This window comes from Hippocampus comes, unplaced genomic scaffold (assembly GCF_001891065.2).
Source record: "Hippocampus comes isolate QL1 unplaced genomic scaffold, H_comes_QL1_v1.1 scaffold317, whole genome shotgun sequence".
Lineage (NCBI taxonomy): Eukaryota > Metazoa > Chordata > Actinopteri > Syngnathiformes > Syngnathidae > Hippocampus > Hippocampus comes.
Genome location: NW_017805531.1, coordinates 242,900 through 270,721, shown reverse-complemented (window position 1 = coordinate 270,721; position 27,822 = coordinate 242,900). Strand labels below are relative to the sequence as shown.

General features: G+C 45.8%; 3 protein-coding genes across 6 annotated transcripts in view; 1 reads left to right on the top strand and 2 right to left on the bottom strand.

Annotated features, from left to right (window-relative positions):
• The first annotated feature begins 2,303 nt into the window (after positions 1-2,303).
• On the top strand, positions 2,304-7,547 carry LOC109520550 (uncharacterized). 2 transcript variants are annotated; one of them, XM_019877851.1, is made up of 6 exons: positions 2,304-3,291; positions 3,969-4,174; positions 4,246-4,416; positions 4,529-4,684; positions 4,771-4,837; positions 5,922-7,547. In XM_019877851.1, exons 1-6 carry the CDS (start codon positions 2,487-2,489, stop codon positions 7,478-7,480), a joined length of 2,964 nt encoding a protein of 987 aa, XP_019733410.1. In that variant the 5' UTR covers positions 2,304-2,486; the 3' UTR covers positions 7,481-7,547. The 2 variants fall into 2 exon arrangements, with proteins under 2 accessions (XP_019733410.1, XP_019733411.1); XM_019877852.1 differs by having other exon boundaries at positions 2,305-3,291; positions 4,532-4,684.
• A 2,563-nt stretch (positions 7,548-10,110) lies between these two features.
• Positions 10,111-17,078, bottom strand: LOC109520551 (annexin A13-like). 3 transcript variants are annotated; one of them, XM_019877854.1, is made up of 12 exons: positions 16,992-17,078; positions 16,133-16,320; positions 14,948-15,023; positions 14,289-14,383; positions 14,041-14,208; positions 13,759-13,792; positions 13,292-13,371; positions 12,779-12,847; positions 11,795-11,896; positions 11,640-11,715; positions 11,382-11,494; positions 10,111-11,163 (listed from the first exon to the last, which is right to left on the bottom strand). In XM_019877854.1, exons 1-12 carry the CDS (start codon positions 17,065-17,067, stop codon positions 11,044-11,046), a joined length of 1,197 nt encoding a protein of 398 aa, XP_019733413.1. In that variant the 5' UTR covers positions 17,068-17,078; the 3' UTR covers positions 10,111-11,043. The 3 variants fall into 3 exon arrangements, with proteins under 3 accessions (XP_019733413.1, XP_019733412.1, XP_019733414.1); XM_019877853.1 differs by having other exon boundaries at positions 14,041-14,211; positions 16,992-17,077; XM_019877855.1 differs by lacking the exon at positions 16,992-17,078 and adding an exon at positions 16,874-16,981 and having other exon boundaries at positions 14,041-14,211.
• A 217-nt stretch (positions 17,079-17,295) lies between these two features.
• gpr158b (G protein-coupled receptor 158b) overlaps positions 17,296-27,822 on the bottom strand; it is a 30,987-nt gene continuing 20,460 nt past the window's right edge. Inside the window, exons 7-13 of the mRNA XM_019877850.1 lie at positions 27,194-27,432; positions 25,243-25,381; positions 23,974-24,079; positions 22,403-22,549; positions 21,553-21,796; positions 20,108-20,664; positions 17,296-20,032 (exon numbers count right to left, since the gene is read on the bottom strand). Coding sequence (XP_019733409.1) covers positions 19,082-20,032; positions 20,108-20,664; positions 21,553-21,796; positions 22,403-22,549; positions 23,974-24,079; positions 25,243-25,381; positions 27,194-27,432 — 2,383 coding nt within the window. The 3' untranslated portion in view covers positions 17,296-19,081. The remainder of the gene's footprint in view (positions 20,033-20,107; positions 20,665-21,552; positions 21,797-22,402; positions 22,550-23,973; positions 24,080-25,242; positions 25,382-27,193; positions 27,433-27,822) is intronic.

Sequence of the window (27,822 nt, the reverse complement as noted above, 5' to 3'; positions counted from 1 at the left end):
CACTCTTATACAATAAGAGGCTTATACGCTTTAGACGGAATCTGTGGCCATGACCCATGGTCAAATCCAGATGCGATGACCTCACATCACTGTGTCACACTAGATTTTTATTTTTTTTTGTATCTCAAAGGCTTCCAGGGGTGACCAGATCATTCCCGGATTGGCGAGGTACATTACAATCAGCCAATCACCTCCTGTAACCTTCCCCAACTTCCCCAACTAAATCATCCATGCAGCAGCGTGTGGCTCGAGCTCATCTCACGTGGTCATGAGAAAGAATGTGACTCAAGTTAATTCGTGTCAAACTGCCTCGGGTTTTCTCTCAATACAAAATGACCCGTGCGCTATTTACGCACGGATATCAACATCGAGACGGTAAACAATCAAAGTTGTTGAGCTTTCATTTTGAAATTGTCGGACTGTAAAAAGTGGGACAGCCACTACAGCGTTAGCATCGCGTTCCGTACCATTCCGGATCAAGAGGCAGGTTCCTGCATTTCTTCAAGTGTTATTGGAGGTCACACACATACAGTACTTGAGCTTATAGACGTTTTTTTTTTTTTTCTCGCTATTTGGACATTGCTATTGAAGAGAAAACAAAGCCTGCATTGTCGTAGCGTGCTACACATACAATGAAATGGGGCTGCGACTATAAGTAGGCGCGTTGATGAATGCAAAATAGCATGGAACCATAAATAGAATCAATAAAGTACTGTTACAGCGTGGAAATAGTATGATAGATGTTAGCTGCAAGTGTGATGAATTTCAGTTATTTCCAGAGTTAAGCAAGTAGAAAATAATGTTTACTGGAGCCACTAATAAAACGAAGGGGTGGGACAAAATAACGAAAGCGTTCAACAGGTTCCACATCTGCAGATTGACATCCCGCAGGGTGCACAGCTGCTTATGATACAAACCGAGAACTGAACTGAAACCATTTTTTTCTTCTTTTTTGTTTTAATCGCTCCGAGACATTTTTTTTTCTACTTTACTCTTACTCTGTTGCTGCAGCTCTCTATCCATCCACGGTCTGAGCAACAAGTTGAGTGGCAACCACTGAATACATGCAGTGAAAGTTTGATGCATTTTGCATGGATACGAGTTCACACACATTCTCTGTACTGTAATCAACAGCTTTTTTTTTTTTTGGTTGTTTCATGTTCTTTTTGATCCAAAATAAGAAGCATAGGTCCCTGAATATAGCTCAGGCATTGATGGCCTTGAAAATGTTCCCTCCCCTCTTGGGCCTCATTTTGTTCATATACACTATTAACACACGGTCCATTAAACTAGAAGGCGGTTTGGTGAGATTCCTATGAAAGTGGAATATCGTAAATAGCATTTATATATACAGTGGGCGAGAACTACCACACTCGCATGAAAACCAATCAAATGTTTCCCTTTCACCCTTTCGATGCGCCACCTGTTTCTATATTTGGCATAATACGGCAAACTTGTAATTCGCTGCCCCGAGCGTCGACTAATCAAAGCACATGTTGCTCTTAAATCCCACTGCCTCATTAAAACGCTTGCTGCTGCTGCTGCTGCTCTCTCATTCTGTCGTCTCGCAAACGAACCGCCATAGAACCGACGGCAAGCAAACCCAGCCCAGAGCGTAGTATTTGAAGAGTGTTTTATTGAGACTTTACTGCATGAAAGGAGTCCCAAAGTGTTTCCTGCATGCAGTAAAATCAACATGTTTCCCCTTTTGTGTGGTTGAGAAGCTTCTCGCTGTTTTCTCATTACTCTGCAGTGGCTGCTATGAAACATAGCTTGATGGGGAGGAAAATTTAACTCTTGAATAGGCTCCGGAGCGACAGTAAGTAGTGCACTGTACATAGTGATACTCCCTGTTCATATCAAATTGTACAAATGTGGGCTTTTGTGTGCGCCTGTGTGTGAAAGAGGGACGTCGAAAACGTGACCAAAAATATCGATTCACTTTTTATGTAGAAATGTGCAAATGCGAAAGGGAGACACGCGTAGCTAAGGGAAACAAACGCTTTGCACACATTTATGCAAAAAACTTTCAAGAGTGTTTTGTGCGAGGATGATCTGCTGCAACTAAGTACTAAGGGAAACAAACGCTTTGCACACATTTATGCAAGAAACTTTCAGGAGTGTTTTGTGTGAGGTGTTTTGGGTTGAAAATTAAGTTTGCACTCTCATCTGCTGCAACTAAGTGTACAACTGACAAGAAAGACACTCAAAACATAAGTCACTTTTTAAAGGGAAAGTCACATATACGCTTTTACACATTTTTTTCCTGCACGCTTCTTGCTCATAAGTATCTTCTCCAAGCACAAAACCCGACTCTTGACTGTTTTGTCAGATATCTGGTAGCAGGCTAATTTAGAGCAGAGCAGCCCCGAAGGATGCAGTATGTTTTGTGGTGTGACTTGGCAGAGTGGCATGTCCGGGAAAGCGACGGGTTAATTTAAGACTGGAAGCAAAAGCTGTTGCCAATTAGGTACAGCGAACGCCACATGTGGGCCATGCGTGCATGCTTTTCCCCAACAAGGAGCAAAAGGGGGCAGAGACCATCCAGAGCACTACGGCTCCAAATCAGTTGCTCATTACATCGATGGACCGTTACCAAGGGAAGACATACCAAAGATAAAACAAACCTGACGGCTCAACACCGAAGACGACGAGAACCTTTCGCAGAGTTCTACTTCCAGAATCTCAACATGGCACATATTTCTGCGGTGCTTTTACTCTGTCTCACTCTCTTACCGAACAGAATTGAAAGCGCTTCGGAAATATGCTCGGGGCCTCGATGCCTCTCCAACCAGGACTGGAGCGCAGCGCAAGGGCGGACCGACACTCGCGCGGCAGCGTCAAGGCCGCAGCTTCACCTCTCGACACAATCCAGGCAAGGGCAAGCCTACGCCAATTTCTACCACCAGGACGCTCGTTACGGCCATCACCAGACCAACGGCCACCATCACAACAGAGGCTTTGCGCAACCAACCGGTCCTGATGGCACAAGAAGGACCAACCCGAGAACGATCACCGCCGAGGTGTTTCATCCCGGCTGCGCCGGCGGAACCTGCCCGACCGCCGTCAACCGTCGACCGACAACCGATGACAGGGATGCGTCACGGGAATGCAAAGGGAATGAGTGCAGCCGCCAGAAACCAAAACCTTGCCTTGGCTGCAATGCACAAAGGGGAGAAGACGCCGGAGGGAATTCTTCGCCGGTTCACGTAAGAGACAGAGCAGCGCAATTTGCGCAGGAGCGGTCAGACGGCGGCGCGTGGATACAGTTGACATGTGACATGAAATCAGGTTGGTATCAAAATCATCAAGCGATTTTACTTATTGTCATGGTACGAGAACTGCATCAAAAATGACTTGCTGACCAAGACCGGGTTTATCTTTGCTTGGCAATGTCACAGTATGAGCATGAGTGGTGGTCTCGAACCTTTTCTGATCGACACCTGAGGGTTGTGATCTTTGTTTTGGCAGATTGGGTTAAAACTCGCACTACAAGGTGGAAAAACAGGGCTGCAGACCACACGGTGGCAGGCAGTGAGTGAGTTTCGGACTCGGGCCTTCAGTGGCAATTTAAGTGATCTATTCTACCTCTTCATAACAGCATCACATCACAAAAAAACTCCAAAACAAAACAAACCAAAAACGCTATATACCGGTAATGCGAAAAACACATCTAAAACTGTCAGCATTATCTTTCATCACCTCGAAACAACTCCAAAGGAGTTGAGGACAAACGTGTACCCATTCTGGAACTGGACGACCGATGCTTTGAAAGACGAGTGAGTTCACGTTGTACTTTTTAACTCTTAGATGCAAATGGGTCAACAATTAATTTATCAGGTAAAAGTGAGGACGAACACCTTCCCATTCACTGATTGCGTCGCGTCCAGGCCGAGCTGCTGTACCTGGTGTGGTTTGCGAAGGGGGGAAAATCCTTCACGTGGCCTCTTGCCTCTCTCTCGCCGCAGGGAGCAACGACGTTCCTTCCAACGACGCGATCATCCTGCAGCTGCAGCTGTCCAAGGACCAAGAGAAGGTTGTGGAGGCCTTGAAGAGTCAGCGGGAAGAAGTCAGAGAGATGCATCGGCTCTTCAGCGAGCAACAGGAGGAGCTGCTCCACCAGCAGAGAGAAATCCTGGCGCAACAGAGGAAAATGCACGACTACATGGAGCAAGTGAGATGTGACCGGATACGCGTCGGAATGATCATCGGTTCCGCTCACCTGATTGGATGGTTGTGTTCAAGGTCAAGGCACAGTATAACATCCTATTGGACACCGTCAAGCAAATGTCCATGCAGAACCTCCAGGAGGAGCTGGACAGCCAAAGGGAAGTCTCGAGTGAGCCCGGCGGCCCGCATGGACTTCAGCAGGCCCTCTCTTTGCACAAGGTGGACATGGAAGCCAGCGTCATGGAGGTAAACGTCCACCTCCATTCGTCATAATAAACTGCAGCGTATGCCATACGCGGTTTCGTGTATTCCAGTGCGATCACGCTCAGATTTGGCCCAAACCGTGTTTGATGCCCAGCAGGTGGGCCATTCGCTCGTGACTTGCGGGAGATGCGGCCCCGAGGAATACTGTGACTTCAGCGGTGGTCATCCACGCTGTGAAAAATGCACCGTCTGTCCCGCCGGCTTCTTCCTGGTGGCGCAGTGTTCGGTCCACGCCGATCGAATCTGTCAGGTGAGACCGAAGCGGTTGAATGGGTCAAAACGGAGAGAAAGTACCGGAAACGGCTTTTTGTGTAAGTGAACAATTTGTGGTTGCAGGACAGAGATGAATGCCTTGAGCTCGCTGACCTTTGCGAGGACCAACATAAATGTGTCAACACACCAGGTAACGCTGACAAATGACAAAACACTTTCACAAATCAACTACATTTGATTGACAGAGAAGTAGGAATTCGACAAAATCTCGACTCTCTACTTTTTTGTTTAAATTCACCGGGGGGAGCTAGAGAGAGATTTGATTGACAGAGAAGTAGGAATTCGACAAAATCTCGATCGTCTCTCTACTTTTTTGTTTAAATTCACCGGCGGGGGAGCTAGAGAGAGAAGAAATGGTTGTGATTTGAATTGACTAACTGCACGTGTTCAGGACTTCTGCGGCAGAATGTGAAACAGGGAACATGAACGACGATGATACAAGCGATTCGGCGATGCCAGACATTCCTGATCTATGGCGTCGTCCGCTTCAAGAATGTTTTGTGCCAAACATGTTGTGCCTCATGTTAGTCTAAAACAGGGGTGTCAAACTCATTTCACATGGTGGGCCACATACGGCCTCGGTAGATGTCAAGTGGGCCGGGACCATTAAATGCTATAAATAACCAAAATAATATGTCTTTCCTTTGTTTTGGTCTAAAGAAGCACAAGAACATTAGGAAAATGTTGACATTTAATGAACACTGAAAATTTAATGAACGTGCATATAAAATCTAAATGTAATCCCTGCCTACACCTTACAAACTAAGGAAAGTGCTATTAAATGTGTAAATGTGAGAGTGCTGTTGATAGCGTCCGCTGTGTTGAGTCTGTCTCAGTGACAGACTGAGGCGGCTGTTGTCTTCTTCTCTGATCAAAACAATGTTGTCTTCTACTCTGATGAAAACCGTGTGTCCCCTAGCGGATACTCCATGAATTGCACCTAATTAAAATTATTAATTGCGTGTCTTTTATGCATTTTTCTCACTTTTAAATTATCCCACGGGCCTGATCGAACCTCCCTACGGGCCGTATGTTCGACACCCCTGGTCTAAAAAAAAACCCACCAACTTCAGGCATTCAAAAATTCTTGTCCTTTCGATGGCATAAAAGCCTGAGCCAACACGGGTGCTTGACAGAGTTTCTTTGGTATTTAGACGGCAATTGCACATCTGCACATCCATCAATGTTTTGAGTGGTGCCCCTTTTATTCCCAGGTGGTTTTAGATGTCAAGGAATGACAGAGCGAGACGCCAGAACCGGCATGTGCGGCCACGACTATTTCTACAACTTGGACATGGACGAGTGTCAGGCCTGCGCCGAGTGTGAAGGACAACCAGCGGCATCGCGATGTACATTTACGACAGACACCGTCTGCTCCGGATATCTCGCCGGTGAGAGTTTCCTCTCTCTTTCCTGGACCGGAGATGTGAGTCTGCCCGACACCAGGGGCCACGCGATGAGCCTGGCCTCGCCGGGCGTGCAGCTTCGCATCCGGGCGGGAGACCGCACGAACTTGGCCTCGGCCGAGGACGGACACCTGGTGATGAAGAAGCACGGGCTGGTGTGGCTGGAGCAGAGCCTTTCTGTGAACCACGGCTGCCGCAGCTTCGTTCAGGTGTGTTTTCACGTCAACGCCAGCGACGGCTCTGAAAGCCGTGACCTCAGCGGTGTCAGAATTGAGCAACGGGAAGCGAGGGCTTTCCAGGGCGTCAGCATCAGCGCCGTAGCGGAGGTCGCCCCGGGTCACGTGATCTCCACTTCCCTTTGGAGCGCTAACCAACACTGCAACCGGAGCGATGAAAATTTGTGGCTTTTCGAGCCCTCGGCCGCTTCGCTGAGCTTCATGTGGCTGTCCCACGATACCGGCGCCGTCGCCATGACGGCGCAGGCCGCGCTGTCGGCTCACTACCACACGAACCATCGGCCGATCTTTCGTATCACCTCCACTTCGGACCCTTACGTGGTGGTTCCGACCCACGACGGCCGCGGGATACGTTTTGCAGAAAGCGGTACCGTGCGCTTTGTATTTCAGCAGGCGTTGTACTCCATGGGCCAGGCATGTGTGAGCGAGGGCTTCCAAATGTTGGCGTACCTCAATCGTAACGGGAGCGTTTTGGAGCTTTGCCGGACCTTCAAACCAGGTGTCCACTATCGCGACACTTCCATCTCTCTCTCCGGAGCGACTGAAGTTGGTTCCGGAGACACGTTGGCCTTTGAGATTCTGTCTCCTGCGCAGTGCAATGTCCGTTTCTTTAGCGATGACGCAGGCGTCAGTGGCCTCAGCTTGGTTTGGGTTCCCGCTGCCATCTCCGCCTCCATTTATGTCTCCGTAGCTCAAACTCCCTCAGGAGCCGTCCGAAACAAGCCTCTGTTCTTCCATCAGAAGAGTCCCAGGGTGTCCCAAATGGGGCTGTCGGAGAAGGGCGCCGCTAAACCCAGCCAAGATTTGCTCTTCAGGGAGAGCGGCACTGCCAATGTGGCTCTGGACTTAAAACTGATTCACTCTTGCAGCCTGCTCAAGGTGACTCTACTCCAACTAAATGACCCTGGAGCAGGCTGGGAGGCAAAGGGCGCACGGCCCACCCCCCTGGCCCAACATGTCGGCGGACAAATGCCTGATGGTAGCCAGTGGGCCAGCGTAAGCCTGCGGGCATCTTTCCAGGTGCACAATGGCACAACGGTGTTCTTCACGCTGGACTGTGTACGAGGGCGAGTCAACCAGGTCAGCCCCCACGCAGGAAGCGGAGTGTCAGTCCTCTGGGTGTCTGCATAACATCACAACTCTGACCCGATTTCACCACGTGGATTGCATTTCAGCGGACTGAAAGCCACAAAAAGAACAGACACATTTTTGCTATAAATTATAATGACATTCAGACAAACAAGTCGAGCAGTTGAAAAGTTTGCCTTGTCTTTACGAGTAGTCATTTTTGTCCACAAGATGATTTGTTGAGCTCATTATTGTTGGCTCAGAATATCTAAATACTGTTGGGCGTTGAAGTGGGTTGAGGTCGGGCCTCTCAAATTCAGCATTTTTTTTTCTCAACAGAACAGAAATCTGGTTTCCCCAAACTGTTTGAATTAAGTTGTAACATGAAGAATTGATCGTATTTACTTGGATGGGTGACAATACAGTTCATCATCCATCTATCCATCCATGATCTGAACTGCTTCTCCTCACGAGGGTCGCAGGCGTGCTGGAGCCTATTCCAGCTGTCTTCGGGCACACCCTGAACTGATTGCTGAGCCCATCGCAGGGCGCACATAGAAAAACAACTATCCGTGCTCACATTCGCACCAAGGGACTATTTTGAGTGCTCCATTAGCCTGCCATGGATGTTTTTTGGACTGGGGTAGGAAACCAGAATACCCAGAGAAAGCCCACGCAGGCACGGGGAGAACATGCAAACTCCAAACGGGAAGGTCGGAGCCACAATCGAACCCTGCGTACTTTGCGGCGGACGTGCTCACCAGTTGACTACGTGCAGCCTATATCCATCCATTCATTTTCTCACCCGCTTCTCCTCATAAGGGTCGCGGGCGTGCCGGAGCCTATTCCAGCAGGCTTCGGGCAGCAAGCGGGGTCATCGCAGGTCACACCCATCGACGAACAACCAATCGCGCTCACAATCCCACCTAGGGACAATTGAGAATGTTCCATTAGCCTGCCATGCATGTTTTTGAAATGTGGGCGGGAACCAGTGCGATTTATTTTATTTTATTTTTTTCCACCCCATTCATATCATTTGTTATCCATCTATTGCTACACTGCCACTTCTGAATCGTGTCGCCTCTAATCTAACATGTAGCGTGATTTAGCAGCCACGAAAGGAAAACATGCCGTAGCGTTGGGTAATACCACAACGGTTGTTGACTTTTAAGTAATATAGCCCTTCTGGCCACGTTTCCTGCTGTCAAGCCCCCTCACCCCCTCAACCCCCCTACAAAAAAAAAAGTAGTTGTTGTGAACATGTGTTTCATGTTAGTCACCATTTTCTAATGTGAATATCCACTGCATGCCTTGTTTAAAGGCTGCGCTCTGCCTCTTAAACAGACTCACGTGTTCCACAAAGGTCGCGCTAACGTGCAAATGTCTTCGGGGGACAGCTTCTTATCATACGCCACATTAAGATGTAACTATCATTTAGCACAGCAAAGAAGTACTGCATTTATATTTGATAGCGATGCAAATAAAATGTAAATCAATTAAATCAATCTGTTTTGCGCCATAATTCTTGTCAAAACATTCCAGGTGGTACCGATTACACAGGAAAAGCAAACGAGCTCATTTCTCATGAGTTGAAATGACATGAAATGATTAGTTCTCAACCCCGCAGTGGCCCTCCGACTAACCTCCTATTTCCCCCTGCGCTAAATTGCTAAGGCATGAAATCAAAAGTTCAAATGCTTATGAAAACCAGTTGAGCATTTGATGTGCAGCGACTTGTGAAAAACCCTAATTCGTCATCACAAATATACGATCGTCCTAACTTTGGACTGTGAGCCACATGCTGCTTTACCAAGTCTGAAGACCTGTTCACTTTGTGATTCCTCGACAGGACATTGGGTAGAAGTGCAAAATATAAAGGCTGTACAGATATTTCATTCAAACATACCTGCAGCTGAGGACTTATGACAGCTCAAAAGCAGACTGGAAAGTCTAACATGTTACAGAGGAGACTGACTTTCACCCCTCTCCTCTTCTGCTGATCGTCCCCACATCTTGAAAGCAGGTCACATTACGCTGCAGATGCCTCTAATGTGATGTCACATTCAATGGCATATTAGAAGCTGGGGAAATGGGGAGGGCCTGGGGGGCATTGAAATAAATGTTTGGTGGGGTTTTCAGAAGATGAAACGATCAAACTGGTCATGATTTATGATGTCACAAGAACACACGCATAAAGGTGTTTTGCTGCCGTCTTGTGGCCAGCTTTTGCCCCTGCAACTGTAAAAATCACAATTAAAAGGCACATATTAGGGAAACCTGCCCTTTGTTTTGTACCCAAATAGTTGGGTGTCAAGAATGTCTGCCCACCCAAGAAGAGTAAAATTAAACTACCAGGTCAATCTGCAGTTATCTGTCCATTTCTGAAAATGTGTTTGTGAGTGAGCCCTTCCATCCATTATGACGTAACCGTGTGATTAATTTGATAATAACCGCCCCTACAAACTACAGTTTAAAAAAAAAAAAAAACGTATTAAACTAGGCTGGCCTGGTTCCAGAGTGAAAAACAAACTTTGCCATGGCTCTATCAGTCAAAAGTTTAGCAGAGCTGCCTGGCATTAGCTAACAGTGCTACCAGCATTGGCCCCTAAGAATGTTTGTCACTCAGTGACGTGGGTTTGGGATACATTTTGTGTTGCGTGCCACACTGCTACGTTAACAGACCATTAAACAACTTGAGATACTTAGCTCCGTTTTAATTTCTGTATTACACTTTCCATGTCAATAGAATACACCGTGACACAGTCTTATTACAGTAGCCACTTTCATTTGAATAACATACGCTTGCATACATAGACTTCAGTGAGCGCAATTGTCTTGTTCAGTGTTGCCTTACCAGCAGTGTCCAACCATCCTAAAAGCACAAATTCTCTAGTGTTGTGAGTGCCTCAAATTAGAAAGTGAGCAACAATATGAAAATTGTCATTGTGTACCATTGCGAAATCAAGTCATACGACTGCAATTTGTTAACTATGATTAAAGAGGGCTTAAAACTTGACAGGGAATTAACAAAACTGTGCAGCTAAACAGTTACTGAAGTTACTGCTGATTTCATGTGGCCAGTCGACACTCAAGTGTTAAGTGTTGCGGCAGAAATTAAGGTGCGTGCCTATGAAAGACATCTTTGAGGCAAAATGCGCTACGTTTATAATGCAGCTAGTTTTTTTTTTTTTTACACAGATGGTGAGACAGTTTGTTGTGTTTAAACTGCAAACGACACAGACAGTACTTACGAATACATGAATGGTATGTATAGTTTATGTAAATATATTAAAGTTCCTATTCTCCTTCAAAGTTGCCAAAAGCTAGTTGCTGGATCCATGTAGATTCACGGCAGTATGAAACTTTCCACTGAATGTCATCAGAGTGGAGACGCACTAAATGGCAGTTAACGTGTGGCAACATTTTGCTTTTTGGTCCACGCCGCAAAGACACGCGAGACTATGTCAGCGGACATCAAGCTAATAAAGAGTACAGTACGTGTTAAGACAAGAGACCGGTGATAATGACACAGAGTGTATGAGGGAAACGGGTGAGGTGCTTGGAGGAGGTAGAGAGGAAGACACATCACTTTGTTAAATAAGGCTAGTAAGAGGAAGAAAAGTGTCTCAGTGCAAGATCTCCAGGAGGAGACGTTTGAAGTCCCCGCCGCACTCGCCATCCAGAGCGTCTTTCAAGGTGACATCATACTTTTCCAGGTACATGTCCTTCACTGTCTCCAGGTCAATCTGGTGGACAAACGTGCCATCAACCCATAGAAGTAAAGCAACGCGTTGTATATGCTACACGACAATGCTTACTCATGTCGCCACAATGAAACATGAGCGCGACTCGACTGGTGTTAATCAACAGCCGCGGCAAACCCGCGTCATCCACATGCAACTTTGTAGCGGTTCGCACGAGACACAACTGCGGCTGACTAATATTTTCACACTAAAACACACACCTCGGAGCGACCCACGATCATGCGGATGAGCGTGTCCTCGTCGGTGCCGACTCCCTTCATTGCAGCATTGAGGCGTCGCGCGAAGTACAGCTGAGGGTTCTTGGCGCACCGCACTGTACAAAATGCACAATACGCATCTTGGGTAAGAAGACATCAGTATCACCATTGTCATATGGTTCACTGATGTAAGATGTGTTTAAAAATATGATGTGTGTTTGCAGTTTTATGTCTGAGACTGGACCTTCATGACTTGCATACCGAGAGTGACGTAACAGTCCTTTAGAGTTCCTGTGGCCTCCGAGTCAATCGTGTCCAAAATATCGGTCCCCGATAGCTTCAATTGAAAGACAAAAATGTGACGCGTTACTGACAAAGTCAAACGCTGCTCCGGAACAAGTGTGCGCACCACTTACCGCCTCATAGGCTTTAAAAGTGGCCTGAAGCTGCATGTAGTTCCTGTGCGTGAGGATGTAGCTGAAGGTCGACTCATCCGTGCCAAACATGCCTTCTCCTGCCTGGTGGTTGCAATCAAATGAGAGCAGGAAACCGTTCATTTTCAATCTGGAGCTCATTAAACTCATTTGGCCGATATCGGTTGGAGTTAAAGCACTTTTTGGGGTCATTTGTGGAGAGCTGGAGTGTCATTGGGGACAATGAAGCCTTAAAACGCCAAATAGCGAATGCTGTTGGTGGGCATGATCTCCATGATTCGCTACGACTGAGATCTGTCAGCCGGATCCCAAATGGCGGACCCTAAATGGCACGTTCACTTACCAACTAAGTGGTTCTCAATTTTTTCTTTTTTTTACATTAAGTACAAAAAAAAAAACACCATAAATAACTGCTCCAAAAAAAAAAAAAAAAAAAAAACCAAACCCCCCCCCCCCAAAAAAAAAACCACCATAAATAACTGTTTGGAAAAAATATACAAGTAGATCGCGACTGACAAAATGGGGCCCCCCTGGACTAAAGGGATGGGTAGATTTCATGAAGTGAGAAAAGCAAAATCTTAGAAACACATTCTGATGCAGCGACCACCATTATAATCAAAAGAAGTTCATCCACCAACCAAAAATTGAGCATTACTACCTTTGGATGTGCAGCTAAGTGCATTATTGCTCACTGTGAATGGCAGCGACCACCATTATAATCAAAAGAAGTTCATCCGCCAACCAAAATTTGACCATTACTACCTTCGAATGTGCAGCTAAGTGTAACGGAGCATTATTGCTCACTGTGAATATGACATTTCCATAAAGTCCTCCTGAACAAAAGCAGCAAGACCTAATCTGTATTGGAAGAAAGGTTTACCAACCATCCTGAGCTCACGTGCAGCAAGACTCGAAGATAATAGATTCAAAGTGAGCCGCTTATTCTTAACGCGTTTCAAAACGTACCTCAAACAAAGACGCGGCGTCCTGTTCGGCTAAGCCCTCATCCACCTCGTAGCCCTCGTCTCTGCTCGCCTGCAGACAGATTTGATGACGAAGATCAAGAGATTTAGCGAGAAGACGGGGGGGGGAAAAGCCCGAGCGATGGCTTAAACAAATATTCACACGCATTTGGTGGGATCACAATCATCCGCAACACATTATGAAAAGGCCCCATTTGGAAGCCGCGGGTCCGTGGCGAGTCCTTGGAACATAAGTCATGCTGCGTTTGTCATTTTTCACAAAGGGGAAGGAAACGGGCGGGAGCGTGAGCGGGACGGAGATGGCATGCAGGCATAACAATGACGCCGTGTGTAGCTCAATAGCCGAGTAGGCGAATAAAAGCGTGCAAAGCTATTGTCTGAACGTTATCTCATGGGCTGGGGCGACGCAATCCCGGCGCTTCCTTCTGGTCCATTTTGAAACGTGACTTCAAAGTACGACTCAATGAGAGAGTGAAAGAGAATGAAACACGTTCACCTGCAGGAGTGAGATCAGGAGGTTCCTCACGTCGCCACTGGTGTCGTCTTCGATGTCAGCTTCCAGGTCACGTTCATGCACTGAAAAGTCATCAATTACTCCTTGGACACTTTACGCTCGACAAACAAGAACGGCAACATCAAATGTGCACTCGATCCCAGGGGACGTATGTTAACGTGGATTAAAACGAGAGTGAGAAAGCCACAAGTCCTGACGCTATGACTCCCAAAACATCCAATAGTCATGATAAACAATATCAGCATGCTGGTGGAAATATTTTTCCCCTCACAGATTTCCCCTAATTGTGATCCGTACACTTGTAGCAAGTTGGGATGGACATGTTCAATATCTTAGAAAGAAAACAAAACTCATCTTTAGGATATTGTGTGCTTCGGGGGAAAAAAAAAAGTTTCTTGACATTTGAATGGACGAATATTTGTACAATACATCCATGAAGAAGAGCTTACCCTGGGCATAGGCCTCTTTGTAACTGATAATGTCCTGTTAGGGGGTCAAAAAAAGAGAGATGATTTAATCAGAAACAAGATGGCCGTCATGAGTCTACTCGAAGGTTTTTGGAGAATATCCTCGACGATTCTTTGTGGTGGGAATATTGGAGCCGACTTGTAGAATCCGACCAAGTTATTTGTTGGTGCGTCGGAAGCAAGCCGCCGCCTTCCGATTGCTTCTTGAAAATGTGGAACATCTTCGGCGCGATGCCGAAATGACTTGAGCGTATTTTGACAGACCTCGTTGGTGGCCGTGCACAGGATCTCCACCAGCACGGCTTCATCCGTGCCCGCCCCCTTCATGGCCTTCCCCAGCTCCTTGGCGAAGTAGACGTTGGGAGGGTCCAACATGGCCATGATGGCGTTCTCAAAGCTGCCGGTCAGCTCCTTTTTCAGGACCTCCTCCAACTCCTAAGCCAACAGACATACTGTAGGGCACGACGCGGCGGTGTGACACCGAGGGTGAGACGACGACGGCGGGCACTCACGTCGTCGTACTTTTCAAAGTAAGCCTGCTTGATCTCCAGACGTTGAGCTGCCGAGCGATTGGCCAGGATTTGAATGATGGCTTCTTCATCCGTACCTGGAAGGAGGACATTTTCATTCGGGAACATGCAAGCGTCACACAGGAAGGCCTGAAGAAACAAAGATTCGAATCCTCTCGACGGCGATCGATTGTCCTTGATCATGTACCTCTTTGAAGACGTTCTTATATACGTTTTGCGCCTCTTAAACACAAGCAAGAAGCGATGTACGATAATCAGCGTGTGCTACCATAAAAATACATTCCGGCAGCTCCAAGAAGCTGCTTTTGTCATCAATGCACAAGCCACGACTGAAGCACACTTTGGCTCCGTCCACGGCCGCGGCTCGTCATCTGAAGGCCAAACGCAAACAGTCAGCCACTTGAAATAAATTGATCGGATGAAGTGGGGACTCTTTCAAGCATGATCCTTCACTCCGGTGTGGTGCGCTGCCACAACCCGAAACGGAATTCCCAACAGGAGCAAACAACTACTGACCTAGCCTTGAAATGAACAGATTGTTCTATTTTCTGCACTTCTGAACATGTTAATTCTGAACCCGGTGCCCTAGAAGAAATCGGACATGATTTAAGAACAAATGAAGGTCTCAGGAAAGTACTCACCTAAACCTTTACATGCTTGTCGAATGGCCTTTATGTCAGCTGTAACATCAAAGTCCTCGAACGGGACGACGGTGGGCTAGAAAGGAGAAACGTAGAAAGGATCATGAAAATGTCTCACGTGCACTCTACGTTTAACTGTAAGCTGTTTAAAAAAACTTTTCATCGGGGCTTAGTTGTTATCACATCCCATCAATGTAAAGAAATTGTGCATTTACCGAGACAAAGCTCATTGAGAAAGATTCATGTCACAGTATTTCTAATGCGCCGTGGTCCAGAATTGCACTTCATCATTATCTCATTTCCATTTTAGTTGGACAAAAGTTTGTTTTTTTTTTTTTTAAATGGGGCAAACACCTCGTAGCTTGACTGCGTCAAATATAGTCCAGCATTATCATCTTTATAAAGACAAATATATCAACTTGTCACGATGAGTTTATAGATAACACTGCCTTCCCAATATTGCCGCCTGCGAGAGTTTTTAAAGTGAGCCTTATGAGAAATTCTAATCAAATCTGAAACCGGACGAGGTCTGGTCACTGGGCGTGACATCCAGGCCGCTTGCAGTCTGGTGCAGCCTGTGCTTTGCTGAGTCACTGCCAGGCACACCCACCCAACTCCTCTCCGGTCACACAATGCAGCATTATCGATTAGTCCCCCTCACAAATTCTAAATGACTGCCGCTTACATCCTTATGGTGGGAAACTCTCTGCAGGTTGTCTTTGCAAGAAAACAAGTCATCTTAAGAAAAAAATGACCTTGCACTTACTCCAACCATATGTTGTTACATAGGAGCTTAGAATCCAGGCCTGAGCCATAAAGACTTCAAAAAAAATAAATGCAATACTCCAGATACCGATGCAAGGGTGGAGCACATATTGTCATCGACGGGGAAAAAAAATGTTTCACTTTAAATACGTCGTCAAAAGTTTACAATTCGGGCCTGGTGGAAAGGTGCGTCGTTTGAAGGGAAATGACGTAAACGTCCTCAATAGCGCCCTCTTGAAAAGTACCAGAAAAGCCGACAATGTTTTGCCCCACGTACAGTACATTTGATCTGGACATTCCATCTTGAAAACATGCGCATAAGAGTCCCCAAAAACCTGAAAAGCATGATGTCCTCATTCTACTAGAATTGCTCGACCTTTCGCCTTCAACTATCGTTGACATCTGACTACGTTTTCTTACCTGCACGTTCCCCATGATGGTCCGGAGCAATGTGTGTTTTTGCAAAAACACAACAAGAAAGGTTATGAGTGTGTTGTGAGTGTGGAGGCTGGGATGAAGATGATGATGATGATGCTGCTGAGGAGGAGGAGTGGCAGGTCCTGCAGAGAGGATCAGCCCTGTCCGGTACCGCGGGTCTGACGTCACTACTACGTAATAATCGGGGGAGGAAACAAACAAAAAAAATGCAGCACGCTTAATGCAGTTTTTGCCACATTATGTCTTAAAAGTGCAACGCGTCAAAATCAGACTATCATGGGAGGGATTCGATTATGTGTGTTCGTTTTGTCGTTGTTGTTGTATTGATAGTCCAAGCGAGGCAGTCGTTCTATTTTTCCACAAGATGGCAGTGTTGTACAGCACATCTAAAATATTCCAACACTGTTGTGTTGGCGTGAAAAAAAGTCAAATCTTCGTCTGAATATTTGCTCAACTTGCCTTTGAAAAAAAAAGCGGCGTTCGACACTTTTACGACAAATTTACCTTGAAAAAAGAAAACAAAATATGAAGGAAAAGAATCACATTATGTCCTGGCAGACTATCGGCGAACAAGAACTGTCTAATGTGATTATGAGAGAAAAAAAAGAGAAGTTTACGACTCTCCAGACGTAAAACACGGGTACGAACAGCAACCACTGAGGTTCGGTGTCAAACGAAGTGCATTCGTAGTGCATTTTAGATTCATCCTGAAATGTCATCCACCATATATTTATCCCTTGCGGTATCGTAGGTTAGATGTCACAGTTTATTGCAGTCCTAATCACGATTTAGGCGAGAGTACAAACGGAAAAATTAAGCATGAACAAATGTAAGTACTTACTCAACTGGAACAAGGAAAACGTCAATAGTGAGCACCGAGCGAAGCAGCCGATTGGTTGAAGCGCATCTGGCAACATGCCAGATGGGAAGGACAGCAGGTGTGACTAATCAGCTCAATATGAATAAGAGTTACTTGAAAGTGACGCTAATATAGACGTACGAAAGCGCATTTTTAGGCCATAAAGAAAATAATCAGAGATAGCAAATGCACTCACATTGTACAAAATTTCAGTAGAAGTAGAGACATGGGTGAAAAGAAGTACGAAAAAAAATGACATTCATAAGTGAAGCAGATCGGAGACCCGTGAGTTTGAATAGAAATATTTAATTCTGAATTGACAAAAGTGTATTCATTGTATATACATGCAACACAATATGAATAGTCACAAAGAAATACTTTCCCATTTGTGCTTAAAGAGTCTGCAGCAATTTGGGAGTGAAAACCAGGAAGCATAAAATACTGGACAAAACATATATTTAAAGGTTGATAGTAAAACAAAAAACATTAGTGAGAAGTGAATGTTTGCCAAGTAAAAAAAGAGTGTTGATGCATGTTCAGGAAAATACTTGTTACATCTGTGCTGTTTTCTGAAAGCTTGATGATCAGAGAAGTTCAGTTATGAAATTAGATATGTTGAAACCGAACCGGAACGACATTAATACCACCGTTGCAACAAGAAAACCAATATACACGCGGAGACTCATTAGTTGCCCCATGCGATGGCTTTTCCATGGTGCCGACGGACGGTAGGTATAAAGACTGGGCAACAATACTGTATTCGGTCATTCCCATCTTCTAAACACACACGCCATCATCTTCATCATCATGCTGTGAAGAAAGTATTTGGTCCGGATTCACACAGCTTCTATTTTTTTAATTTTTTTGGTGCATTGTTAGTATCTAATATCTTTGCTCTACAGGGAACGCGTGCATCAATATCCAACAACATGATTGGAAGAAGAATCCATTGTTTTTGTGTGTCAAAAAATCTGAAAAAATACAAGTGAGATCCAAGTTTCCGTGTGTCAAAGAAGTGGAGGCATATAATGTGGAAAGGTAGCGCGGCGTGCAAGCAAAGTATTTGCAGAGCAAACTCTCATTCATAGCGACTTAGATGTTGCATTGAAAGCAACGCAACAGCAACATGCAAATATTTGAATTGTATTCATCGGCATCGGGGTCATTGACCAGGAAGCATCTGCCGGTTGATTTTAATTCGATCAGGAAACACTTCAGAACAATAAAATAAAAATAAAAACAAGGAGAACAAATCCCACTCCAGCCCATACTCACGCACATACAATTTACAAGTACTGACAAAATTATTCCTCAAACACATTTGCTGATGGGTCACACATTAATTCTTCACTTCTATTATTGGATTTAAATTTAATCAAACCGTGTTTGAGTTTGCATCTGGTCGAAAAATATTCCATTCATTTTCATTGACGGAGTAATCGGACGGGCGGAAAAACAAGTGCACTGCTGATGTGAAGAAATTAAAAAAAGCCATGGCACTTTGACTAAATCCTCTCATCGCTCTAAATGTCTCCAGTCTCATGCCGCTTTGCGGAATGGGAGACGTTTACTCAGGCATGGACAAAACAACCGATACACGTTGATGCAGTGTCATAACGGTCAAAAATTCAGGAGTCCAAAATGAAAACAAGAAAAACAAACGATGTCACTGATATAATTTGCAGTGGAATGGCAACGTATTGCTTCAAATGCCATTACCATCGGCAACATCGGTTTTCTTCCACATGACGATAAGATCCAGACCGAGTTGTCTTGGTAGGAATTTCGAGATCTGGCTCCAGCGCGTGCTTCCTACATTAAAATTAGTGCACCAAGTATTGGCAACTCCCCCCCCCCCCCACTCCTCTAGCGACCTCGTTGTGTCAAAAATAAAATTGGTACAACACAGCTCAATGTCGTTTTGTCAAATTGCCACCATTCTCAATGAAAAGTGCGAAAGCAGGACTTAAAAATGGCCGTGAACATCTTTTGGTTCCTCTCAATCAAACATTTGAAACTTGACTCGGTCATGCTGTAAGTCTGTGACGACAATCGGTCAATGACAGCGGTCATCATGCTCTCTCTGCCGGGTCCTGGTCCTCAAAGTCCCAGGGGCAAACGTCAGCCATCTTTGGACCGCTACCGACCGCAGGTTTGTGAGACCGCTCTTTCTTCCTGTCGGTGGAAGTTTTAGTCTGACCAAAACTGCTGTCGGAGGCTTCGGTCTCACGTGCCCTCCTGATCTCTGCCCACTCTGGGTCTTTGCTGGAGCTCCTCCTCCGCTCAGAGACCAGCCCGGCGCACTCGGCCGACTGGCTGACGCGCCTTCTCTCCGACGGCGGCTTACCGGAGGAGCTCCGTCGTTCCCGGTTTTTCTCCCTGCCCTTCTCCTTCTCCGCTTTATGGTTGGATGAGCAGGAGCCTTTCCGTTTCTTCTTGTGCGCGGAAGGGCTGCTGCAGATCTTCTCCTGCTTGGGTGAGGGTGGGCTGTTGTAATCCCACGGGCAGATCTCGACCATCAAGGAGGGAGGCTGCAACAAGCTTCCCGTGGACTTGGAGTGGTCTGAGCGGAGTGCCTTGGGCTTACCGTCCGTCGGCGTGACGCTCTTTTTGCGGCGGATTCTTTCGGGGGAAATGGCCTCCGAAACGCCACCGAGCATGGGCTGCTCCTCAAAATCCCAGGGGCTCACATCCGGCTTGAGAGGCAGAGGTGACCTGGGTCCGCGCGCTTTCCGCGTTTCCCTGCTCTCCTCCCTCTCCCCTCCTCTGTCCTTGGAGCGTCGTCTGTTTGAAGGAGACTGCCCCGTTTTCGGCCTCTGCTGAGACCGGCCGCATTTGCCGAGGCCCGAGCCGCCGCTCCCTCTTCGCCCTGCGTCGCTTTCGTCCGGGGCGATGGACACGTGCTTCTGTGTCTTGGCTTCAGATGGTGTTTGAGGCTCTTCCGGCTCCCAGGGACAAACTTCGGACACATCGTACAAGTTCCTGCCAGTTTCGGAGCAAATGGATGGCTGGCTACCACTCACCTAGAATTAAGCGAGAAAATGCGTTAGCGTGAATTGACCCAAAGAGTCGCAGCAACTCACCCAATCGCAAGGTACCTGCTGCTTCATGATGCCCATCTTCATATGCGTCTTGGAGTACTCCACGGACTGGCTGATGATCATTTTGGGAAAATGTTCCGGGGTCTCATCCACCTCTGACAACATCCTCCCCTCTGGACCCTTCACACCTTTTTTGCTGGCATCCTCCACGCTCTGCGTCTTGTTGCCGAGGCCCGGCATCTTCTCCTTGGCGCTGGCGATCACACTGAGAGACTTCTGCATGATGGAGGTGCGCAGGTGCACCGGTTTCTTTTCGTGCGTTAAGTTGTGAACGCTCGCCGACTTCCAGAAGAGGGCAACCGACTCGGTGGACTTTGCCGGTTCCAGCTTGGAGGGCGGCGCGACCGGTTCCAGTTGCTTTTTGCAATGTTTGCGGCCAATGAGGGAACCGAGAAGCGAACCCTCTCCGCCGTTGCCCACCGGAGTCATTTTGTCCCCCGCTGCCGAGCCGCTTTGACTTCCACTTTCGTCATCTTGGTCACAAACGTGATCGTAGCTCAGCGATTTCTGCAAGCTTGCGACTTTGTTCTTGAGGGAATCTTCTCGAGGTTTTCCTGAAGGGAGATTCGAATCTTTTGAGAGATTCTTGACCTTCGTGGAAAAATCTTGCTCTAACTTCAATGTGACGCAAGTCATAGGTTGATGTCAGGGGGTGTAACAAAAATGATTTGAATCGGAAAATCGGTTTTGAATTAAAAGACGCGTCCTTGAAATCCATATCGAATCGTCATTTATTGGAAAGACGCACACCCCCGGTTGATATACCAGCAGCAAAACATTTTGTGGCTCTCAGCTGTAGGTTGCCCTTTCTCAGTCGAGACTGGAATATCTTGACAAGAATTGGATTTGAGATCTCGACGGCGCGCAGTTTTGCAAGTGAATTTTACACGCGCCGTTTACAGGATGCCCGCAAGGTCACTGTCTGTCTCAATTTCATTCCTAAAACAGAGCTGGCATCACGCTAGTATGCAGCTTAATGCATTGGACCTCTTTTTGTGTATTTATTTTTTGACAGCTCACAGGGTTTCGGTTTTATAACGCACAGCTTCCACAAATCGGCCTCTCTATTTAAATAAACAAATGAAAAAGAAAAAAATCAACTCTAGACCATTCCCCTGTAACAGGGATTTCCGGTGCCAGTCAGAGTGCTAATTATACAAGTTGCAACTGAGCATAAGTCGCAGAACCAGACACACTGCGACAAAACGTGTGACTCCTGCTCCGAAAAATACGTTACATTGATTTGAAAGTTATTCATGAAGGTTTAACGACGGCACCGATTATGACTGTCTCCGTTAATCACTATGTGGAACTTTTTTTTTTTTCTTCGAATGTTAACACAGTGGCGGTTAATCAGCAAGTAGGTGTCTGTCTCATAAAATGTTAATACAAATAAAGATAGCCAAGTGATGTTTTAGAGATGACGACTGTTCAGATCTCACCGTGCTGATTGCTCTCCAGGTGGTTTCGTCTCAAAGTGCTGCGGTTGCTACCGTGCTCGCTGCCGTCTTCCCTGCTACACTGGCGGTGTATGTGCATGGTCTCCGGGATCTCCGTGATCCTTTTCATCAGGGTGCGACCGAGGCCCTTTTTGGAATTGCGTTTCTTTTGGAGGTGAGGGTTGTTGGCCAGCATCTTCTTGCGTTTGTAGACTTCCAGCTGGGCGTAGAGTTTTTTCAACTCATCCTGAGAGAGGCAACTGTGGATCAATCTAAATTCATCTCTACGTGCACTACAGTGATTTCCCACTGCTTTGCACGTTTTTTTTTTTACGATTGCAATGACTACCTTTTATAAAGGGAAGAATATGTTTGTTTTTTTTCAGATCACTAAACAGATACTAATATCTATGGAAAAAAAGCACCATACGGTGGACAGTTCCTCTATGACACAGGTGTCAAACTCAAGGCCCGGGGGCCAGATCTGGCCCGCCACATCATTTTATGTGGCCCACGAAATCAGATTAAACACGTCAACTTCCATGATGCTTTCTAAAATGTCGACCAAAAAAAATTATATTCTCATATGTAATAAATAAGACAACGCATTTTCTCATGATAGTAACTTAAATAAGAGTTGAATCAACAGTTATTCTTGACTTCTTGAGATGGTTTCAGTCAGAACGGCCCTCTGAGGGAAACGGTCACCAAAATATGGCCCGCAACAAAAATGAGTTTGACACTCCTGCTCTATGAAGTCTGACATGGCCAATCCTCAATTATTTACCAGCATTTTGAATCGACAGAAAAAGCATGCGACGACCAAGTCGATGATGCGTGTGCGTTTCCTCACCCGTATGTCCTCAGGGTCCAAGCTGTGCTCACTCCAGGCTGAGGTGATGCTGTTATTGAGGTAAGAACCGGACCTTCCGATGTCCAGCTCCTCTTCATAGGCCTCCGTGGCAATATCATCCCGAGCCTGAGTCCCTTTTGTAAAGAACTGAGAGAGAAAAGTACCACGAAAATATCATTACACGGTTCCAAAAGGAAAATATTTTGCAAAGGAGCACTTTTTGCGCTTGTAATGATGATGTCCAAAATATCCGTGAAGGCAATCGGAGGTGTGACAGCCGTGAAAAATCATTTCCTGCAGTAAATACGTTAGTGAGATGGATGTTCGAAAATTAAAGCGCTTTCCCCTCTGAAATTAAATTTGCTCTATTGAGACAAATGAGCCATTTCTGCCAATAATATTGGCTCGTAGCATAAGGGCACAGACAATATTTTAATAAATCTTAGAAGAAAAAAAAAAACTAAACCTAGTGAAGACATTTCCTCTGTGATTTTACACTATCAATGATGTCCAGTTATAAATGTGGTGAAAAAAGGAGTTGCACGCCGTTATCCCTACCCCAGCACCCAAGTTTGGATAAACAGTTTGAAGCTTTTTTTTCATACATTTATTTACAATAACTTAGGACTGTACTGGTTATTTTTGGGCCAAGAAAAAAAAGTGCAGAACTGCTCTGTACTATATTGAGTATTTTTAAGCATGAAAAAAACAAAAAACAAATATTGGACAATCGGATAACCCCTCCCTCCAATTAGTCAGTTAAATAAGGGTTCCGCCGTTCAGGGAATTTCAGTCGCATAAAGGCAGTGGATGACGGTCTAATTATTTAGGTTTGCTTGAGCAAGTGAAAGCAAAACAACAAAGGGGGGCCCAATATTTAGGCCAGGCTGAAAAGCAGACGCCGTGTGAGCTTAACACACTCCCGTTGCGCTTCATTATCCCGGCCTACTCGACTGACTCGAATATCTGAGGAGCCTAATTAAGACCGAATGAAAGAAGCGGGAACGTTGATGGTGTACTGCTTTTATCACACAGCGGGGCGATTAAATGTTTTCCATCAGACGTAAGAGATTGCATATAAAGACGCCGATGGGAGTGCTTAGCAAAATTACAATCATGAGTAACGCCATTTAAATCGGTTTGCGGCACCGGCCGCAAATGTTCTTCTTTCTGCTTTGGTGAATGTTTCTGATTGCGCCGATCACATGAGCTCAAACAGATGAATGAGCTGTTGCGATTTGAAGCTGCAAAACGACATCAGCCGTTATGGAAATCTCGATGCGCCGCAGCCTACCCAATCATTCCGCGCGATCTGATCAAAGGACGACGTAGGACATGTCACACTACGTGTCGAGACAAACAAAAATTCGGACATGCCAGAATTTCGTCGTCGTGACGCCTCACAACCAATTGCGGAGTATGGTACGATGCGACAAAACAGCTTCAAATCGGCTACGAGGCACTACGTCAATCTGCGGTGCTCAAAAATCGCGCTGCAGTCGGATGTAAACTTACAATCTGCTGCGCCAGAGGTGGGCACAGCTCATGAACTGCGCATAATGGAGCGATACCTTTGGAACAAGAAGCAGTCCCACAGTCACAGTGACGGTAAGATGAGTGTGAGCGAAGATCAGCATTAGCATCCAGTCGGGGTGAAGGCCGGGCGCCACGGAGAACCTGCAGGAACACAAAGATTTTCTGTTCAGCCACAGTATCAGAGTTGAAAGTTACAAGCGAGATGAGCCGAGAACTCTTGCAGTCTGTAAATTCCGGTATGCCAGACATCAATAAGAGCCCACGGTGTTTCTCTTTTCTATCCACGTCAACTGTAAACAAAACCAAACCAGGTTTTTTCCCCCTCAGCAAGTGAGAGCTGCTTGATATATAACCACACGGAAGATGACCACAAAAATGAACACGTGTCTGCTGGACCCTTCAGCTTCATCGTGGAGTAAACACTTTTTGGTGTGATGGTTACTCTGAATTCCCGCTGGTGCAAAACATCTCCAATCACAGTTTTTGATCGAGAATGTGTGGCAAATGAAATTGTTTGGACTGAAAGCTTTTAAGTTTTTTTCACCACGAAGAAAGGACTGGTTGATTGCCACGGACACAAGGTCATTTTGCCAACGTGAACTCAATCAGAAACAAAAATGGGGTTTGAGGAACACCACGAAAAAGGACAAAAGTATAAACTAATCATAAATTGAGCCGTAAACGACGTCTAACTGAAAAGAGGTCAAGGCAAAAGGACACAATGCACGAACTGTAACACAAGATACAAACGATGACAGCCTCACAAGAGTGTTCATGTGTTTTTTCATGGCTAATTTCAGAAGAAGAATGAACCCGACAAACTGGCTCAGAGAAGACTGTGGAAAAAAAAAAACGTTATGTTAGAGCAGTGATGACTGTTGTCACTTAAAACAAAACTCAAGGGTCACTCTCATGTTTATTTCAGGAGGAATCCCTGAGTAGCGAACAGACGTCTATCAACACATTTTCTCATCGCCAGACGTACAATAACCGCACACACACGTTTTCCTGGGCGGTACGGTGGCCGACTGGTTAGCTAGCACGTCTGCCTCACCGGACACCTGACGACTTTAGAGATCCTCTCTAAAACCTGACGCTGCAATTCTAAAAACGTTGACACGTTTGTTTCGGAGACCCGTTGCTTGAGGTTTGCTTTTCTGAAACTTGACTCTGACACCGGAGGCGGTCGGTCCTACAATGTGGAGACGTGAACACATGCTAGCACGAGCGAGTTACTCGCGGAATGGCGCCAAACGAGTCTGATCAGCTTTTTAGAACGGATCGTTCCAGTTTTCCGCACCCACCTGATGATGTGGAAGACGGCCGATAAGAGTAGCTCGTTGTAGATGGCCACCGCCATGTAGCGTGGCTCGTGAAAAGCTGAGTGAATCGTTCGGACGGCGTAGCACAGGTAAACACCCCACAGCAGGAATAGCAACTCCGCTGGGAAGCAAAAGAAATGCAATTGGATTGAAATGGAAACATTTGGGTTTGCTCTATTAATCAAATTCATTAAGTGTGTAAAAAAAAAAAAAAAAAAGAAAGAAAATTCCCTTTGCAGAGCAATTTTTGCTCATCAATGACTTCATTCGAGGAGCAACTTTCTAATTTTTAGGAACAATTTGCAGGTTAAACCCAGAAGCAAAGGTTTTTCAGAAACAATAAATACATGACACTTGTAACAAAACACCAAATGTGTTTTCTTTTCTTATGCAATGTATAAAAGTCTGTGATCCTCAGTTTTGCTATTCATTGTGTTTTGATGAGAAACTGCTGAGTTCGAGCCTTGACGGATGCATTTTATCACATTTGCCCTCATTGGGGCCCCGTTTGAACAGGAGTCTGTCATTTCTGACTTTTGACTGGTCGCCAATCAGTCTCAGAGCACATATGAATGAACAGCCATTCACTCGCATTCAGGACAATTTAAGGTCTTTGATTGTTGTGTTTGGGATGTTTTCGGAATGTGGAAAGAAGCCAGAGTACCCGGAGAAAACCCGCAAGCACCGGAACATCCAAACTCTTGTTTTGCGTGGGTTGATTTTAGCATCACAAATAAAACATCGATTTGAAATCTCCAAGTTTGGAGTTGGTGCATTCTACCCACACGTCTAGTAAAAGTCAAAAGTGAAAACAATTAGGTGTAAATGACATTTTGAAAATGGCAAAAGAGCAGAGGTTATAAAGCTTGATTTATGCTTTACAGACTCCAAATGGCCCTCTTAACTCTGCCATCAGATCTATAACAGTCCATAAATTCTTTTCAGTTTGGAGCCTATTAAAAGTCATGAATAGATCCGATCTATAAATCATCAAATTACATGCCACTTAGTCTCGGGGTGCAAAGGGAGCTCCTCTTGTAGGATGGGAAGCAGAACAAATCAAACAAATGCTTGTTTACTGTTGATATTCTCAAGACTGCTGTTACTTTGCGAGTCGGGAAAAAAAAAAGACTTCTTTCTTATTTATTTCTTTTTCGAGGTACCACGACTGGTTAGCACATCATCCTCACAGAGCAGAGATTTTCTCCCACGTTCCATAAAAAACATGCGTGCGAGGTTGAGTGAACGCTCTGAATTGTCCCTGTCCCTGTCCCTGATTGTGAGCGCCAACGGTTGTTTGTCTATGTGTGCCCCGTGATTGGCTGGCAACCAGTTCCGGGCTGTGCCCAAAGACAGCTGGGGTAGTCTCCAGCATGCCGGCGAGCCTCAGAAGGATAAGCGCTTTGGAGAACGGATGGATGGATGGATATTTCTTTTTAGGCAGATGAGTGCTCCGTCGTCAGCAATATTACTAAACAGGCCATATTGCTGAGGTAATTTTGCGAGGATGACATCAGTCAAGAGTTTTCGGAAGCAGCTTTGCAGAGAACTTCCTGTTCAAAGCGTAGCCTCAACACATTAGTGTGTTCTCAAAGGTTGTCATGGTAACTAGCAGGCTCCTTCATTTCCTGTCCTGCACACACTACACGCACACAGATATGGTGAGATTGTTGTATTTGACGTCAGTCAGTCCATTGAAAGCCCCCGCCCGGCGTGTGAGATTCTGACAGCTTCTTTTTCATCTTCAGGGCTTCACTATTCTCTTCTCCTCTCCCTCTCCGACAGTTTTATATTAACAAAGTGAAGCATACTGTCTATTCTAGTAAAGAAGCAGCATTAATTGACACCATTGCGTAACTGTCGACAGGGTGGACTTTTCCAAAGAATTTAGAATTCTCGGATTTTTGTACATGACAGTGTCGAACTCACTCACCAACGGCCATCATGTAGTCCCACCGGTCCAACAGACACAGACTAAACTGCAGCCCCTCCGATGAGAGGCCGGCTGTGATTAAGGCCCGACTCAGCTCGGGGTTCTGGCATACCGCAGAGGTCCAGGCCACCAGGAACCACAGAACCACCAAGACAATTATTGCCAGCATCCTAAGGACCCGCCAGCTGGTCATGTAGGGTGTCCTTTGCGCCGTACGCGACAGGAACACCTTCAATACTCTGGATGGAGCGAGAGGAGAGGACAGTAGTGATCACAGCTTTGAGACATCATTGGACACATGCACAAAATCATCTTTTGTGGTAGCCCTAGGTGAGAAGTGTTACCGCATAGCCTGCACGTGTTGGGTTGGTGTTATGCATGAAACTTGCCATGGAATGCATCAAGCCTGAATTAGAAATGTGTGTGTGCTTGTATGTGCGTGAGCATTTGCGTGTTATAACCTCCGCCTTCCCAATTGAACTTCCTGCCACCCCGCGGGATTCCTAACGGAGGTTCAAGGAGGACTTCAATGAAAGAAAAATGCATCTGCTTTTTTTTTTTTACTAATAAGGATTCAGCTCATTGGAAATGAAATAGGGCTCAACCAGAAGATCCGTTTTATTCATAAT